Source organism: Aotus nancymaae, unplaced genomic scaffold (assembly GCF_030222135.1).
Source record: "Aotus nancymaae isolate 86718 unplaced genomic scaffold, 86718_ANA_hifiasm-v0.15.2.pri h1tg000067l, whole genome shotgun sequence".
In the NCBI taxonomy this organism is placed as follows: domain Eukaryota; kingdom Metazoa; phylum Chordata; class Mammalia; order Primates; family Aotidae; genus Aotus; species Aotus nancymaae.
In genome coordinates this window covers 24,922,544-24,941,091 of record NW_026988482.1, presented here as the reverse complement: position 1 = coordinate 24,941,091, position 18,548 = coordinate 24,922,544, and the positions used below count along the sequence as shown (strand labels likewise).

The 18,548-nt window shown below is 43.7% G+C and overlaps 1 protein-coding gene across 1 annotated transcript in view; it reads right to left on the bottom strand.

Moving 5' to 3' along the window:
• RBM5 (RNA binding motif protein 5) overlaps positions 1-16,758 on the bottom strand; it is a 33,044-nt gene extending 16,286 nt beyond the window's left edge. Inside the window, exons 1-6 of the mRNA XM_012467776.2 lie at positions 16,648-16,758; positions 15,237-15,306; positions 13,204-13,369; positions 11,684-11,839; positions 2,271-2,340; positions 1,710-1,783 (exon numbers count right to left, since the gene is read on the bottom strand). Coding sequence (XP_012323199.2) covers positions 1,710-1,783; positions 2,271-2,340; positions 11,684-11,839; positions 13,204-13,369; positions 15,237-15,253 — 483 coding nt within the window. The 5' untranslated portion in view covers positions 15,254-15,306; positions 16,648-16,758. The remainder of the gene's footprint in view (positions 1-1,709; positions 1,784-2,270; positions 2,341-11,683; positions 11,840-13,203; positions 13,370-15,236; positions 15,307-16,647) is intronic.
• Positions 16,759-18,548: the final 1,790 nt, after the last annotated feature.

Here is an 18,548-nt window from a genome sequence, read left to right as displayed (position 1 = left end):
CAACCATATGACTACAAGGACTTCACTTTAAAAGGTCAAAACTCTGAGCTGAATCAGTCTAGGCAAGAGTATACCTAGCACCTACCCGTAAAGAGCCTTCATTTAACAGGAGCATTTTTTTCTTTTTCTTGGGGGTTGGAGGATGGAGGGTGGGGGTGATCTGACACTATCAGAGCAGATTTAAGTAGGAGGTTAGATATCCGGATTTTAAAAAGGAGTCTAACCCCTCTAAACATACATACTGTTGAGCAATTTGGTTCTTGCAAATCCTGGAAGATTTAAGACATGCTGTGAATTTTGTCTCTGCAATATCTAAAGGCAAGAATGCATGTCTGGCCAGGAGAAAAAGCTGAAGGGCCATCCACTCACTGTGATATAAAGAAGCAAAAATAAAAAAGCTGGGGATATGTCAATAGATCATCCCACTAGGAGGGATGTGTGCTGGGGAGACTCCAAACTACCAGTGAGTCCCTAATCCTACTGGTCTTTTATTTCTGGAGTGAATTTGAACTGTAATGTGTTACACAGTAACACGGCTTTGTATACATTAAAATTGTGAAGACTTTTAAATGTCTTACAGGTTTTAGTTTCTTAGGAGTTTTAAACTCCTAGGTTAGTCATTCTGACATATCCACTGCATCAAACAATGCTGTCACATCAAGAAAGCAGACTCACATGAACCTTGTATATGTTCTAGATTTACTAGAATGGTATCTATGGTATGAAATGAATGAAGCTCTACTTTTTATAAAATCAGGTTGTGATTTCTGGGTTAGGAAAATCAGAGGCTTAAAAACCTTAGCAAATCTGTCATTCAAAGTGATACCCTCATTAGTGAGTCTTGTTATAAATGGCAATATTACCAATCAAAGAATATAACTCTTATTCATGGATTCATGGATGACTCAAATCACAAAATGCTGCAGAAAAGCAACATAATGAGTCAAGCAAACTTCCCAGAATGCACTTGGTTAAAGGCATTCAGTAAGGTGCCCTGGAGTTCTTGCAAAAAATGTTATTTAAGTGCCAAACACTGAACATTAACTTGACAAACTGAAGAACACTTCAGTTAATACTGTATCAAAGACCCATCAATGATTTGCTTTGAACAGACTATAAAAGGCATTCTCAGGGAGATTAGAATGTTAATGCCACTCTAACTAGATTAGATAGCAGCAGGACACCACTCCCAGGCTAATCTCATCAGACTTATTGTTCATAAATTCCACTAGGTCCTTAAATATTCCCTGAAGACCAGTCTGAGCAGTTATGCCTCTAGGAGGCTTTGTGGCCTTCAGGCAGAAATAAGGCATTATTTAGAAAAATGCTTGCCACAGACTTTCATTATGTTCTCTTCATTCTCAAATGGAGAGTTTGATATACTAAGCTTACGCTCAATGGACATAATGAATAGGAATATAACTAAGTAGAAAAAAGGGAAACATTAAGATGTTTTACTGATTACCAGACAGGTATTCAGTAGTTAACAAAGCCCTGCCAGGTAGGTAGCTATGTTTAAAGCAGAGCAAATTTATACAATGAACTCCTTGGTATTATACTTATTCTAGTAATGTCAATTTTAATATATACAAAGCCTTTTTTTTTTTTAAAGTCACTCCTTTGGAACAAACCACTCCTTCAACCTTTTTATTTAATTGTACAGACTTGTTCCATTTTCATGAATATCTAGACTTGGTGAGTGAAGCAACCTGATTGGCTTCCATCCAGCTGGTAGCATCTTGCAAGTGATAAAACTCCACGAAGGCGAAACCACGGCTTACACCTAGAGACAGCATTCAGATATAGACGGGATACTTGTGTTAGTCAGTTCCTTTATAACAGGTGAATCTCTCTCCCACTGCTTCAACACTGTGTGACAAAGCCAATTGGGAAGCAGCTTTACAAATGTGACTTGACTTGGGGATCTTCTTGATACTTTGCCATGGCAAGGAACAAGCCGCCTGAACTAAATGCCACTCCATTTGATTCCACGCTTAAAGTAACCATGCAATCGACTATTGTCAAAAAAAAAAAAAAAAAGGAGTTTATAAATCATTACTTACCTAAAGAAAAAAAAGGTCCCTAAAAACAAAGTTTAAAAAAGTTCCTCAGATGCTAACATGGTTTTCAAAGAGTCACATTCCTTAGCCATGGCAAACCTTTCATTCTGAATTCATGTGCTTGAAGATTGGGGTATCAGGATGTTCTTTAGGGACTGAGGTGGGAACGGGGAAGAGAACGAGAATGTCCGGAACTAAGCAAGCTCTCACCTGTTTTCCTCTTCATCAGCCTCACATCTGCAGGCTGAGGGCCTTCAAAGGACTCCATCATTTCTCGAATCTGCACAGGGTTTTACATATTTACAGTTAAAGCTTTGCCACACACTATTCTACACCGAACAAAGTTCAGGGACTAGGAATTACATCAACTGTTCGATTAGCCAAATTTTTTTTGTTTTGTTTTTGAGATGTAGTCTCACTCACTCTGTTCCCCAGGCTGGAGCACAGCTGCATGATCTCAGCTCACTGCAACCTTTGCCTCCTAGGTTCAAGCAATTCTCCTGCCTCAGCCTCCCAAGTAGCTGGGATTACAGGTGTGCACTACCATGCCCGACTAATTTTTGTATTTTTAGTAGAGTTGGGGTTTCATCATGTTGGCCAGGCTGGTCTCGAACTCCTGTGCCTGTCTAAGCCTCCCAAAGTGCTGGGATTATAGGCATGAGCCACCATGCCTGGCCTAATTAGCCAAGTTTTTAACTTCTATCACCAAAATGCAGTTTTCCTAAAAGGCACAAAAAAGAGGGAACACTTCTCTTAGAAATTAATGTATTATGGCTGGGCATGGTGGTTCACGCCTGTAATCCCAGCACTTTGGGAGGCCAAGGTGGGCAGATCACCTGAGGTCAGGAGTTCAAGACCAGTCTGGCCAACACGGCAAAACCCTGTCTCTATTAAAAATATAAAAAGCAGCCGAGCGCAGTGGCTCACGCCTATAATCCCAGCAGTTTGGGAGGCCGAGGCGGGCAGATCACGAGGTCAAGAGATCAAGACCATCCTGGCCAACATGGTGAAACCCTGTCTCTACTAAAAAATACAAAAATTAGCTGGGCGTGGTGGCACGTGCCTGTAGTCCTAGCTACTTGGGAGGCTGAGCCAGGAGAATTACCTGAACCTGGGAGACAGAGTTTGCAGTGAGCTGAGATCATGCCACTGTACACCAGCTGGGTGCCTGTAATCCCAACTACTCAGGAGGCTGAGGCAGGAAAATTGCTTGAGCCTGGGAGGCAGAGGCTGCAGTGAGCAGAGACTGTGCCACTGCATTCCAGCCTGGGTGACAGAGCAAGATCTGTCTCAAAAAAAAAAAAAAAAAAATTTAATGTATTATAACAGCACTGAAGGCACTCACTAAATGCTGCATGGGAATTTCCCTAAGGTGCAATTAATTTTTCCTTTTTTTTCTTAGATAGGGCCTAGCTCTGACACCCAGGCTGAAGTACCCTGGTGTGATCTCAGCTCACTGCAACCTCTGCCTTCCTGGGCTCAAACGATCCTCCAACCTCAGTCTCCTGAAGTAGCTGGGACTACAAGTGCACACCACTACACCTGGCTAATTTTTGTATTTTTTTTTTTTGTAGAGACAGGGTTTTGCCACGTTGCCCAGGCTGGTCTGGAACTCCTGGGCTCAAGCAATCCAGTTGCCTTGGCCTCCCAAAGTGCTGGGGTTACAGGAGTAAGCCATCACGCCTGGCCACAATTAATTTCTGTTATGATATACATCCTTGCTTGTGGTATGATGTCTCAAGCTTCCATCCTTTAATCTTCCTGTCCTTTGTTCTAAAGGATAGTACAATGACTCATGCTTATAATCCTTGTGCTTTGGGAGGATGAGGCAAGAGGAGTGCTCTAGGACAGGAGTTTGAGACCAGCCTGGGGAACATAGTAAGACCCTATCTCTATAAAAATTTTCTAAAAATTAGCCAAGCATGATGGTGCACACCTGTAGCCCTAGTTACTTGGGAGGCTGAGGTGGGAGGACTGTTTGAGCCCAGGAGTTCGAGGTTACCGTGGCCTATTACTGCACCACTGCACTCCAGCCCGGGTGACAAAGTGAGATCCTACATCTCTAAAAAAAATAAGGGGAGACTTCCTCTTTCAGCTTTGGAGCCCCCTACTCTGTCTCTGTACGGGAGGAGTTTCTTTCTTCTGTCTTCTCCCTTTCTTTTTGCCTATTAAACTCTCTGCTCCTTAAAACCAAAAAAATAATAATATAAAAATAAAGATTCAGAAGATGAGATTTAAAAAAGGAAGCGGATGTGTCATTGTCCTCTGAAGTATATCTGATCAAGAATAGCCTTCCTGCTTTGAGGCCTACTCTCAAAATAAGGAAAAAAAAAAATCAATAGCCAAAAAATGAATAGCCTGAAGATAAACTTTTTTTTTTTTTTTTTTTTTGATACAGAGTTTCACTCTGATGCCCAGGCTGCAGTGCAATGGCGTAATATTGGCTCAATGCAACCTCCGCCTGCTGGGTTCAAGCAATTCTCCTGCCTCAGCCTCCCGAGTAGCTGGGACTACAGAAGCACGCACCACACCCAGCTAATTTTTCATATTTTAGTAGAGGGGTTTTACCGTGTTGCCCAGGCTGGTCTCGAATTCCTGAGATCAAACAATCCACCCATCTTGGTCTCCCAAAGTGATAGAATTTTAGGTGTGAGCCACCATGCCTGGCCAGATAAACATTTTTAATGCATCTTAAAGAAACACTTTTCTTACAGTTAAATTAGTGGTAAAAATTATCATAACATAATTTTAAAGGTTTGTAACATCCTTAGGATCCTAATAAATCAAACATTAATTGGGGCTAGAAGAAAGTATTTTGGTCAATAGGCTAGTTCCAATGTCAGACCAATTCCTTTCAGTAAAAGGCCACAAAAATACACTAGTCTCTTCACCAACAGTACCAGGCAAGAATACTACCATGAAAAAAAAAACAGGGTGAAATTTGTGGAATCAAGATTTTCACTGGCCTCTACTTTCCATAATTAGATGCAAAGGCTGCAAGATTATACACAGCCAATCCTCATTAACCTCAGATACCATATCTGTGAATAAAATTTCTAACAATCAAATCAACACCTGTAGCAGTTTCATGGTCATTCTCAGACATGTGCAAGGCAGTGAAAAATCTGAGTTGCTCAAACACACGTTTCCAGGTGAGATCTAAAAAAGTGATGCTTTGCCTTAAGCTTTCATATTGTAAACAAGTGTCTAGTGCCACGTTTTCCACATTTTTGTGCTTTTTATCGGTGATTCTCCTATTTAAAAGGGCTCCTGGGCTTGGCACGGTGGCTCACGCTTCTAATCCCAGCACTTTGGGAGGCCAAGGCAGGCGGATCATGAGGTCAGGAGATCGAGACTATACGGGCTAACATGGTGAAACCCCGTCTGTACTAAAAAATACAAAAACAGGGGTGGTGGCACAGGCCTGTAGTCCCAGCCACTTAGGAGGCTGAGGCAAGAGAATCACTTGAACCCAGGAGGCAGAGTTTGCAGTGAGTCAAGATCGAGCCACTGTACTCCAGCCTGGGCAAAAGAGCAAGACACTGTCTCCAAAAAAAGACAGCTCCCCAAGCATAGTTCTGAAATGCTGTCTAGTGTTCCTAAGCACAAGGCTATGATATGCCTTACAGAGATACTATGTATGCTAGATAAGCTTCATGCAGGCATGAGTTACAGTGCCACTGGCTATGAGTTCAGTGTTAATGAATCAATGATATATAATTAAATAAGGCATCTTTAAACAGAAACACACATAAAACAAGGTTCCGTACTTATCAGCTGACAAAAATGTTGTGATCACAGTCTCACAGAAACCCAACTCTGTATATTTCTCCTATGAGCAATGGTTCAGTATTTATGGTGATGTTGTGGAACATAATTACCTACTTTCTAACACAAAAGTGAGGAGGCTGTGGCTGGTTGAGGTGGCTCACGCCTATAATCCCAGCACTTTGGCGGCAAAGGCAGGCAGGTCACCTCAGGTCAGGAGTTCGAGACTAGCCTGGCCAAAATGGAAACACCCCCTCTCTACTAAAAATACAAAAATTAGCCAGGCATGGTGGCGCATGCCTGTAATCCCAGCTTATCAGGAGGCTGAGGCAGGAGAATCACTTGAAACCTTGGAGGTAGAGGTTGCAGTGAAGCAAGATCACACCACTGTACTCCAGCCTGGGCAACAGAGCGAGACTCTGTCTCCAAAAAAAAAAGTGAGGAGCCTGGCCCCACCATGAGACTCAGGTTCATATGTAGTAACATATTAAGTAAAAAGAATTAGTCACCAGAGCAATTAGATACTTACTATAAAAGCTGTGATACAGGCAGAGATACAGGCCAGTGGCTCACTCCTGTAATCCCAGCACTTTGGGAGGCAGAGGCGGGCAAATCACTTGAGGTCAGGAGTTCAAGACCAGCCTGGCCAACATGGTGAAACCCCGTCTCTACTAAAAATAGAAAAATTAGCCACACATGGTGGCCTACACCTGTAATCCCAGCTACTTGGAAGGCTGAGGCAGGAGAATCTCCTGAACTCAGGAGGCAGAGGTTGCAGTGAGCTGAGATCACACCATTGCGCTCCAGCCTGGGCAACAGTGAGACTGTCTCAAAAAAAACCCCAAAAACAAACAAACAAAAAAGCAGTGATACAGTAACATATGTAATAACACAGTAAATAAAGAGATATATTTACTCTAAGAGTTTACATATCAGTGTGTGGGGTGGGGGAAGGTGACCAAAAAGGGAAACAATAGGTGATAAGTTCAGGAGAAGATTAAATACTGTAATTTTTAAATGTTTCATTATTTACTTATTATTCTGTAGGGGGGAATATAAGTAAAGAACACATTTATTTTTCATTAAGACTTTATCTTAAAGACACAACTACAATGTGTCATTACCCCCTAACCTCTCCTGAAGGACTAGTAGTACTGTGAATGTTATGAAGCAGATACAAACAGCTGAAGGATTGGAACCAATGCTGACAAATAACTTCTGCTTAAATCATAAAAGTGGTCAAGTAAAAAAAAAAAAAAAAGAGGGCCGGGCGCGGTGGCTCAAGCCTGTAATCCCAGCACTTTGGGAGGCCGAGGCGGGTGGATCACGAGGTCAAGAGATCGAGACCATCCTGGTCAACATGGTGAAACCCTGTCTCTACTAATACAAAAAATTAGCTGGGCATGGTGGTGCGAGCCTGTAATCCCAGCTACTCAGGAGACTGAGGCAGGAGAATTGCCTGAACCCAGGAGGCGGAGGTTGCGGTGAGCCGAGATCGCGCCATTGCACTCCAGCCTGCCTGGGTAACAAGAGCGAAACTCCGTCTCAAAAAAAAAGAGAAAGTGAGGGGGGCAACAGGAATTTCAGATTGAACAAAATCCTTACCTTTCATTTAATATTCAATCCTGACTACAGCATAACAAAATGGAAACAGGAACCCTATAATCCCAAACTTCCACTACAGCATGCTGTCTACACTTGTGTTCCAAACCCACCCCTACCTCCCTAATACTTCCCAACTCAACTCTTTCCCAGTCTCGGGGACCTGCCAGTGAAAGAGCACACAGACCTCTTCAGTGTAGTCTTTGTTTTTTGCTTTATGCTTATATGTTTTTGCTTTATGCTGATATGTCTGGGCATTAGTTGGGTAAACAAGTCAGCCAGATCATCCATAAAGATCAAACAAGTTACTGGCCAGGGGCGGTGGCTCACACCTGTAATCTCAGCACTTTGGGAGGCGGAGGTGGATGGAACATCTAAGGTCAGGAGTTCAAGACCATCTGTCCAATATGGTGAAACCCCATCTCTACTAAAAAATACAAAAATTAGCAAGGTGTGGTGGCCTGTGCCTACAGTCCCAGCTACTCAGGAGGCGGAGACAGGAGAATCATTTGAACCAGGAGGCAGAGGTTGCAGTGAGCCAAGATCAAGCCACTTACTCCAGCCTGGGGCAACAGAGCGAGACTCCATCCCCTGCCCACCCCCGCAAAAAAATCAAACAAGTTATTGATATCATATGTGAGAGAGGGACTGTAGGATTCTCTTCAGATGTTCTTCATTTATTTTACAAATGTCAAGATCCCAAAAAGCAAATTTTCTTAAGAATTCTGCGTAATATTTGGGAACCTCAGATATTCTCTGCTTAAAACCAGCCTTCTTACAGGAGCCACTTCTGTTTCCCTGAAGAAGCCTAAAATACACAGCATTACAATAGTTTTTCATCATCAGCGAGGCAGTCCCAAAGTCTGCTAAGGGCACTGTGCTACCTATGTTGTCCATTTTGTCCACAAGGTCCTAGGGCCACATGCCTAATAGACTCCTCCTTAAGGGGACAATCTGATCAATCAGCAAGGCTTCCTGAATCAACTCCTACAGGATTTCTGGCAGCTCCTTCTCCACATCCCCACTGCCACTGCTAACTGAACTCAGTTCTGCCTTCCCTGTCTAACCAGAGCAGCCTCTGCTACTAGGCAAAACCCTCAGTAATATTCTTTTAGGCTTAGCTCAGCTTTTGAAAACTCTAGCCTTAGCCACAGTAGCACTTTGCCACTCATCCCTCCCCTGCCAAAAAAGCCTCTGACTCTAGCCAAATCAAGCTGATTCCCAGGCCTTATCTAGATTCAGTTATCTTTCTATTCCCTGCTCATGTGATCCCCCTCTGCCTGAAGGGCCCATGCATCACACCATTTCCTTAGTTTTCCATGCCTATGATCCTAGCACTTTGGGATACCTAGGCAGGAGGACTGATTGAAGACAAGATTTCAAGACCAGTCTGGGCAAAAAAGGAGAATCTTGTCTCTACAAAAATATCAAACAAAAAAATTAGGAGTGGGGACACATGCCTGTAATCCCAGCTACTTGGAAGGCTGAGGCTGGTGGATTGCCTAAGCCCAAGAGTTGGAGGCTGCAGTGAGCCACAATCACACTACTGCATTCCAGCCTCGGTAACAGAGTGAGGCTCCATCTCACAAAAATAAAAATAAAAAGATTCCTTATCCTCCACTAGTAAAAATTTCCCTTAAATAACCTTTAACAGGACCTTTTCCAATACGACTCTCTTTTTCTATTTTTGAGGCAGGGTCTTGCTCTGTCACTCAGGCTGGAGTACAGTGGCATGAACACAACTCACTGTAGCCTTGACTTCTTGGGCTCAAGTGATCCTCCTGCTTCAGCCTCCCAAGTAACTGGGACCACAGACAAGTGCCATTAAGCCTGGCCTTTTTTTCTTTTTGGAGAGATGCGTTTTACCATGTTGCCCAGGTCTGTCTCGAACTCCTGGGTTCAAGCAATTCTCCCACCTTGGCCTCCCAAAGTGCTAGGATTACCGACATGAGTTACCATACTCAGCCTCTGAACCCTTTCAATTCTGCATTGTCACCATTCTCTGCTGACCTTAGCTACTCATCCATAAGCTTTTTTGAGGCAGGGTCCATAGCTCCATATCACTGTAGCATCTAACATAGACACAGTGTAGCAGATGTGCAGTGGATTACAAATAATGGAATGATTACCCACTATAACTCTAATATCCTGTCTCACATTTGTCACATTCATGTCTTTCTTTTTTTTTTTTTTGAGATGGGGTTTCACCATATTGTTCAGGCTGGTCTCGAACTCCTGACCTCAGATGACCCGCCCACCTCGGCCTCCCAAAGTGCTGGGATTACAGGCGTGAGCCACCGTGCCCGGCCTTGTCATATCCATTTCTTCCAGGGTTTAAAAACCCAAAGCTGTGGGAATCCAATGCTTATTTTGAGCTTTATCTAAAATTCAACTAAACATTAGTCAGAATATTAGTTTGATGACTCCAAGAAAAAAATACTGGCACAATGCTGTATTTACATCTTTTAAAAACATGTTTCAAAACCTCACATTCATTTTTACCAAGAACACTGGCTGAGCAACATACTGTGTTCAAGGGTTGGGGACACAGAGGTGACTGACTAGTTCACACAGAGGCCTGTTTTTAGAGATGCTGTGGTAGAGATAAGACTTGTGTTGATAGCTACAGTAAAGCTGCTACACAAAAGTCATGAATACAGTGCCTTAGGAAGAGAATAAGTATGAAGAAACTCTGCCTGGTAGATCAGGAAAGGCTTTACATACAGGTGTCTCCAAGCAGAAAAAGGCACAACAGTAGAGCAATGAACATGTCCAAAGTCCAGGATGTGGGAAGCAGGGTGTGGCTGGAAGGAAGGGTGAGGACCAGAGATGTTGCTGGAAATGAGACAGTGCCAAGTACACTAAAACTCTAATTGGCCAGTCTGAATGAGCCTTCCTTTTCAACAAGCTTTTCTGAGGTTTCAAATGGATAGTTTAATTTTCAACAAATCAAAGGGTGGCCAGATTATAAAGAAAATTATGTATTTACCAATCACCCTCATCTGATAAGTAACTAATTCAATAAAAATGTATTGATTACCTTCTAGAAGCTACTGAAGAAACAAGACCTACTCCTGTGGTTAGAGATATTCAGAAAACTCAAACTTCAAAGCCTAAATATAAATATAGTAATAAATATGGTAATTTACCATATTTATATTTAGGCTTTGAAGCTCAATGTTTGAGTTTTCTGAATATCTCCTTATTTATTTATTTTTTTTTGGAGACAGCGTCTTGCTCTGTCGCCCAGGCTGGAGTGCAGTGGCACAATCTCAGCTCACTGCAAACTCCGCCTCCCAGTTTCAAGTGATTCTCCTGCCCACCACCCTCCCCCAGTAGCTGGGTCGACAGGTATGCACCTCCATGCCCAGTTAATTTTTGTATTTTTAGTAGAGACAGGATTTCACCATGTTGGCCAGGCTGGTCTCAAATTCCTGACCTCAAGTGATCCACCTGCCTTAGCCTTCCAAAGTGCTGAAATTACAGACATGAGCCACTGCACCCAATATGGTAACTTACTTCTGAACCTAGTTCAGAGAACTCCTCCCTAAAGGCAGAAAAATATTTCACTAGCTGAGATACAGGCTGAGCAGTCCTAATCCAAAAATCTGAAATGCTCCAAAATCTGAAATCTTCTGAGCACCAACATGACAATACAAGTGTAAAATTCCACCCCTGACCTTACTTGATAGGTCACAGTCAAAAGGGCAGTCAAAACTTTTAGACTGGGCAACATAGTGAGCCTGTCTCTGCAAAAACTAGCTGGTGTGGTGGCATGCACCTGCCAGTTACTGAAGTAGAAGGGTCACTTGAGCCCAGGAGTTTGAGGCTGTAGTGAGCTATAATTACATTGCTATACCCAGCCCGGGTGACAGTCAGACCCTGTCTGTAAAAAACAGAAACAAAAACATCACACAAAAAACCCAAACCACACATTGTTTTGTGTATAAAATTATTTAAAGTACTGTATAAAACTACCTTTAGCAAATATAAGGCATATACAAAATATATATGAATATCATGTTTAGACTTATGTAAACGCAAATGTTTAAACTTACGCAAAAAAAAAAAAAAAAAAAAAAAAAAAAACCCAAAACATCAAATATCAAACACTTCTGGTCCCAAGCATTTTGGATAAGGGATACTCAATCTCTACTGCCTTAAGATAAAACAGTAACATGAGAAAATAATGGTAAAAGCTCAATGTTCATTGTGCCTACTGACTGCTGGTTACAACTGTCATTTCCCCTTACATCGCTCTCTGTGATGGTGATGGGAAGGCCGCGCAGCATGATGGTCTTGCTCTCCCTCTCGTCACTGATGTCATGTCTATAGTCGTGCTCACCATAGTCACCATCTGAATGATAGCCATCTTCTGATCGGTCACTGTTCCTTCTTTCACGTTCTCTCTGAATTATAATAAAATTATAATTAACATCACGCTGTACACTTTGAAACAAATGTACACTTGGAAACAAGCCCTCCCCTCCTAGAAACCATCCTTAGCAGGAAGTCAACAGAGATGATACAAGCACTCCATGGTGATGTTCACTGCAATGTTTTTTGTTTTTGAGACAGGGGTCTCACTATGTTGCTGAGGCTGGTCTTGAACTCCTGGCCTCAAGTGATCCTCCTGCCTTGGCCTACCAAAGTGCTGGGATTACAGGAACGCCCAGCCTGCAATGTTTTCTTTTTTCTGGTTTTTGTTTGAGATGGAGTCTCGCTCCATCACTCAGTCTGGAGTACAGTGGCATGATCGCAGCTCACTGCAACCTCCACCTCTCAGACTCATGTGATTCTCGTACCTCAGCCTCCCAAGTAGCTGGGATTACAAGCACCCACCACCACCTCGCCCAGGCTGCCTACAGTGTTTTCTAAAACAGCAACAACCATTTAGTTTAGGTAGAATGGTTTAATAATTTACTGTACGTCACGCCAATAAACAAAGAAATACCATTATCTGTTATAACATACGCATAGAAAAAGTGGAAAAAGGAAAAAAATAGTGCAAAATTATATGGGCAGCGCAATTATTTCTAAACAAAGCTACATATGCATATGGAAAGGAATGTAAATAAAAGATACATCAAGATGACCAAAACAACAACTTATTATTATTACTGTTATTACTATTATTTTAGAGAGGGTCTCCCCATGGTGCCCAGGCTGGTCTCGAACTCCTGGGCTCAAGGGATCCTCCTGCCTCAGCCTCCCAAAGTGTTGGGACTACAGACTCATGTGAGCTGCCTCGCCTGTCCAACAACGTATATTCATATTCATTTCAAAACATAGCACTTAAATGTTATTATAGCCCCACTGCTTCATCTTTAAAATGGGAGTAACACCTAAACAACACCTACTGAGACCTAACAGGGTTTATATGCTGAGCCCTATGTAAACCCTGGCTATTACTATTTTCTTTTTCTTTTGAGATGGAGTCTTGCTTTGTCACCCAGGCAGGAGAGCAGTGGCTCGATCTCGACTCACTGTAACCCCCATCTCCTGGGTTCAAGCGATTCTCCTGCCTTGGCCTCCTGAGTAGCTAGGATTACAGGTGCCCACCACCACGCTCGGCTAATTTTTGTATTATTAGCAGAGACGGGTTCCACTGTGCTGGCCACACTGGTCTTGAACTCCTGACCTCAAGTGATCTGCCTGCCTTGGCCTCCCAAAGTGCTGAGATTATAGGCACGAGCCACCGGGCCTGGCTGTTATTTCTATTACTATAAGGCTCAGGGTGTTTTTAGGGGTTACACAGCTGCTGGTCACTCACCTCTGGACTGTCATAGTCTCGGTAGTCATCATATCTATCACCCCTCCGATCATCACTCGATCTTTTGTAATCCGAGTCCCTCCGTCTGCTTCGGGATTCACGCTCATCACGGTCATCCCTGTCTATGATGGAACCATATCTTCCACTACGCTCTGTTCTACTCACTCTGCCAGAGAAAATAATTTTCATTCTAAAGTCAGTCACATTTTGTACCTTTAAAAAACAACTAAAAATACACACACCCCACACATCAGTTTATATGATATATTCAAATAAAGTGTTAAAATGTATTATCAAACTCCAGTTTACAAAGATAACCACTGGGAAAATACCTACATCCTAAATTTGATAATTCTCAGCAATTTATGCTAAATCTGAAATTATAACTGTTGAACATTTGGGTTGAATATTTCTAAGAAAGGGTCATGTCGTCCAAGTTTATTTTTGCATTTTGTAAAGCCTAGAGTCTACACATTATCCCTTCACCCCGATTCAACCTTAGTGACCAAAAATAGGCAGAAAGCAGTTATTTGAATTTCACCCAATTTTTAAGGGTGAAATGAAGCACATCCCTGGCTCATCTACTCTCAAGTATATCACACCTATTAGAAAATGGACCAAAAATAGTCTTTTTTTTCCCCATCTGGCAACTTAGTTGTCAGACACAACTAGATAGTTATCTAAAACTAGCATTCTCTAAGAGAACACTCTTTTTTTTTTTTGAGACGGAGTTTTGCTCTTGTTACCCAGGCTGGAGTGCAATGGTGCAATCTCGGCTCACCGCAACCTCCGCCTCCTGGGTTCAGGCAATTCTCCTGCCTCAGCCTCCTGAGTAGCTGGGATTACAGGCACGTGCCACCATGCCCAGCTAATTTTTTGTATTTTTAGTAGAGACGGGGTTTCACCACGTTGACCAGGATGGTCTCGATCTCTTGACCTCGTGATCCATCCGCCTCGGCCTCCCAAAGTACTGGGATTACAGGCGTGAGCCACCACGCCTGGGGAGAACACTCTTCACATCTGGTTTATTTTTGGTTACAGGGCAGCACTGGGCTTCATGAGAAAACCTAATAACAAGAGGCTTAAACCTATTTGACCACAGATAAAATAGTTCTTTTGTAAATTGTTTATCAGGTTCATAAAACTGCTGTACAATCACAAGGCAAGGGAAATATTTATAAGGGCTTCATTTAGAATATACAAATTTAATAAAAAGAATTTAAGGAAATATGGGACTAAGACACCCCAAAGAGGTAAATGTTAATTGAATAAGCTTTTTAGAACTACAGACTGCTGACACAGCATTAAAACATCATGTGACATGAACTTTTCCTAAGGCCCCTCAGGCCTGTCAATGTGATCTACCACTGGGACTGTCCTCAATACTAAATAGGCAGATGGCTGAATAAGGTTGTGTGTTTAAATCAAATGGTCTGAGAGAGTATATCCATAGGTGATACAACAGCCAAATGCTCTCATCTTAACTTTCCACTAATTATTTGGCTTTTTCCTTCTTCATGTAACACACAGTCCCAAGCTTCTCAGCTCTCTAAGTCTGGATTATCTTGCTATTTAAGTAACAATAACAAGAACTGGCATTCATTGATTGCTTACCACAGCCAGGAACTGTGCTAAGTGCCAGACTGTATGATCGCCTGGCTTCTGCAAAGGTTGCTGTCCGCACAGGGAACCCTCAGTGACCCACTGTACCCCAGCCTTCTTTGCCTAAAATTCTTTCTAATCCAGCTTCCTTCCAGAGAATATTTTCTCCAGGAACTTTCCTGGCTGTGAACAAGAAAAAGACATACTTCCTACGCGTTCTAAGAGCACCCTATACTTTATCACAGCATGTTCACACAGTACTTTAATTCTCTCACTAGACTGTAGTTTGTGACAACAGGACCAAGAAGGTGTTCATTATGAGCAATGCCTGGCACAAAAAACTCACACATTCATTTGATAAACTATTTGAAACAAATAGTTCAGTCCACACTGAAATGTTGAGATCAAAGCCATGTACTATAGTAACTTACCTTTTGTCTGAACCCATTGTCCCACTGAAGATGTAGCACACAGCTCCAAAAGGTTCAAATTTTATTTTTCCTAGGAAACAAGAGAGATTAGTTGCTGTAAATCTCAGAGATCACTTAAGTCAGTAGCTCCATAACCTTGGATACTACTGAGGCAGGGATTTCATCAAACCTTCAAATCATTGACAGTGATTATCTAAGGTGGAGAGGTGGTGGGGACAAACTGCCAACGCTGAAATTATGCTAACATTTTGTTAACAACGAGCAAAGCTGGAAGATTAAGCATATTTAAAATATTCGATTCCAGATTTAACAACAGACTCATAATACGGAGCAAACAGAAGACTCCCTCCCTACTCCTACCTTAGAATTACAAAGCAAAAAGGGCACAGCTGCAATCAGCTCCTTTGGTTCTGAATCAAAGCCACTCCAGTGGGATAGCTGACCGTTAAAACATTAATCCGAGTGTCTTCATTAACACAAACAGCAACATGAAATTCAAACATTTCTGATGAAAAATTTAAAACCTCGTAGAAGCTGGGATACTGAGCTGATTGAAATCTACTACATTAATAACATATCGCATAAGACAAGAGCAAAGCTAGAAACGACTTAATTCCTAGGTAACAATAACCACCACGTTTTGGGTCAGTTCTTATGACTACAAACTACTGAGTGGCGAACAGCCCGACCCCCCTGCCCACCGTTGGTATTAAGACATCACACAGCTGGAACGCGTTCGATGAGCGCGAGGTCCCAGAAATCAGTTTCAGTAGTCTTTGAACCCTTGTCTAGAGCGAACGCTCAACGATTTCTTGAAATTAATAAATGAAAAAGAACCAATGGGGGGAAACAAGTCCCGGAGCCTAATCGCTGGTGCCTCCCCTTGTCTCCCGGGAGGTGCCGGCACCCACCTCTATGGGGTCTCACGGCCGAGATGGCGGCGTCACGGCCTGCTCGACCGACTTCGGCGTCCGGCCTGCCCTCCCCGCACACGCCCCTCCCGCCTCCCAACAGGTTCCTAACCCGCAGATTGGCCATCACCGAACAGCTCTTCGGAGAGGGCGATGGCGGCCAGAGACTGCCAGGGAGCTCCCGAGGAGTGCCCGGGGGACAGACGACGGCTCCAAGGCTCCGTTAGGCTGGGGATTAGGGGACGTGTACCCGAAAGGGGCAAAGTCACAGCCGGAAAGAAGGAGGCCCGAGGCTGAGCTGGCTGGACGACCTCTGTAAACTGACGGACGTGGCAACAAGGAAGGGCGCGGCCCTCTAACGTCTGGAGTAATTTATAATTTAGCCCCTCCAGAGAACCGGCTGGAGCTGATCAGTCGCCTCCGGCAGCTGACAAGGGAGGCTTGGGGGCCAGCCCCAATGGCAAAAACCTACCGTCGTTACAGACGGCCGCCGCACTTACCCCCAGGAGAGACCGAAGCAGCAGTAGCGGGTCTGCGCCCCAGAACCTCCAACAAGGTACGGCGACTCCACAAAATGGCGCCTCCGTCGACGGCCGTCTCCTACCCACAGTACCTCGCGCCTAGCCCCTCCCTCCGCCACCCGCCTCCTGCAGAGGAGTCCAATCCTAGAAGCCGCCTGGCTGCGCGAGGGCTGCCGGGAAGTGTGGTCGCAGAGAATCTGGTCACTTAGGACCCTCTGTGTTAATTTCTTGCGTAACTCTCTTCTAAATCACCACAGAGTTGTCAACGGCTTTTGCGGACCCGGATTAGAGTTTTTAGGGTTCTTCTCTATTAGGCATGGTAATTCTTTGCTTTTGCTACTAGCGCTGTAGAGAGTACAGTTTGCTTTCACTGACATGGTGTAAAACATTGTCTAATTCGACTTCCAAAGGTGACGGTGCGGGGCGTGGTGCCTCACGCCCACAATCCAGCATTTTGGGAGGCCGAGGCGGGAGGATCGCTTGAGGCCAGGAGTTCGAGATCAGCCTGGGTAACACAGTGAGACCCTGCCTCTACGAAAAATAAAATTAGCTGGGCATGGTGGCGTATGCCTCTGGTCCCAGCTATTCGGGAGGCTGAGGTGCGAGGATCGCTTGGACCAGAGAGAGTGAGGCTGCAGTGAGCCGTGATCGCGTCACCGCACTCCAGCCTGGGGACAATGCGAGAACCTGTCTCTAAAAAATAAAAAGGAGGGCCAAACATGGTGGCTCATGCCTGTAATCCCAGCACTGCGGGGAGGTCAAGGCGGGTGGATCACCTGAGCTCAGGAGTTTGAGACCAGCCTAGTCAACATGGTGAAACCCCATCTCTACTGAAAATACAAAAATTAGATGGGTGTGGTGGCACCCGCCTGTAATCACGGCTACTCGGGAGGCTGAGGCAGGGGAATCTCTTGAACCTGGGAAGTGGAGGTTACAGTGAGCCGAGATTTCACCGCCGTACTCCAGCCTGGGCGACACAGCAAGACTCCATCTCAAAAAATAGTAATGAAAATAAAAAAGAGGAACATTAGTTGATTGCTTTATTGGATGCTATATCATTGCACTAGATGCTTTGCAAACATTTTTACTTGTTTGTTTGTTGTTCTGAGACAGAGTTTCACTCCTGTTACCCAGGCTTGAGTACAATGCCACAGTCTCGGCTCATTGCAACCTCTGCCTCCTGGGTTCAAGTGATTCTCCTGCCTCAGCCTCCCGAGTAGCTGTGATTACGGACATGCGCCACCACATCTAGCTAATTTTTGTATTTTCAGTAGAGACGGGGTTTCACCATGTTGGCTAGGCTGGTCTCGAACTCCTGAGCTCAGGTGATCCGCCCGCCTTGACCTCCCACAGTGCTGGGATTACAGGCGTGAGCCACTGTGTCCGGCCCCTCCCAGCCAGTGCCAGGAGACAAGATATTAAAGATATCTAGAGTCTGAGCAGTTTTAGCTGCCTCCATTGTTGTCTTAGTCAAAGCCATCAATGTCTTCATTTTACAGAGACAGTAGACCACATAGAACTAATAGTGGTGAAACTAGGATATGAACTAATTTAGTTTCAGAGTCCATGTCCTCAACCACTAGAGTGTAAAATCCAGAAGGATAGGGACTTCGTCTGTTTAGTTCACTACTACATCCCCAGTGCCTCTAGTAGTGTTTGGAACATATGGTGCACACCCAGTAAATACTTGAACAAATCAATCCACTACCAAAGCTAAAAGTTTTAACATTTGTGGCAGAAAGACACAAAGTTTCTTGGGAAATTCAAAGAGGGCTATTTCAGAGACTGACTAGTCAGTGAGATAGTGGTATTCCTATGTATTGTTAGCATAACTTGCCCTCTGGCACTATAGATATATTTTTAGTAGAACTGATTTTTTT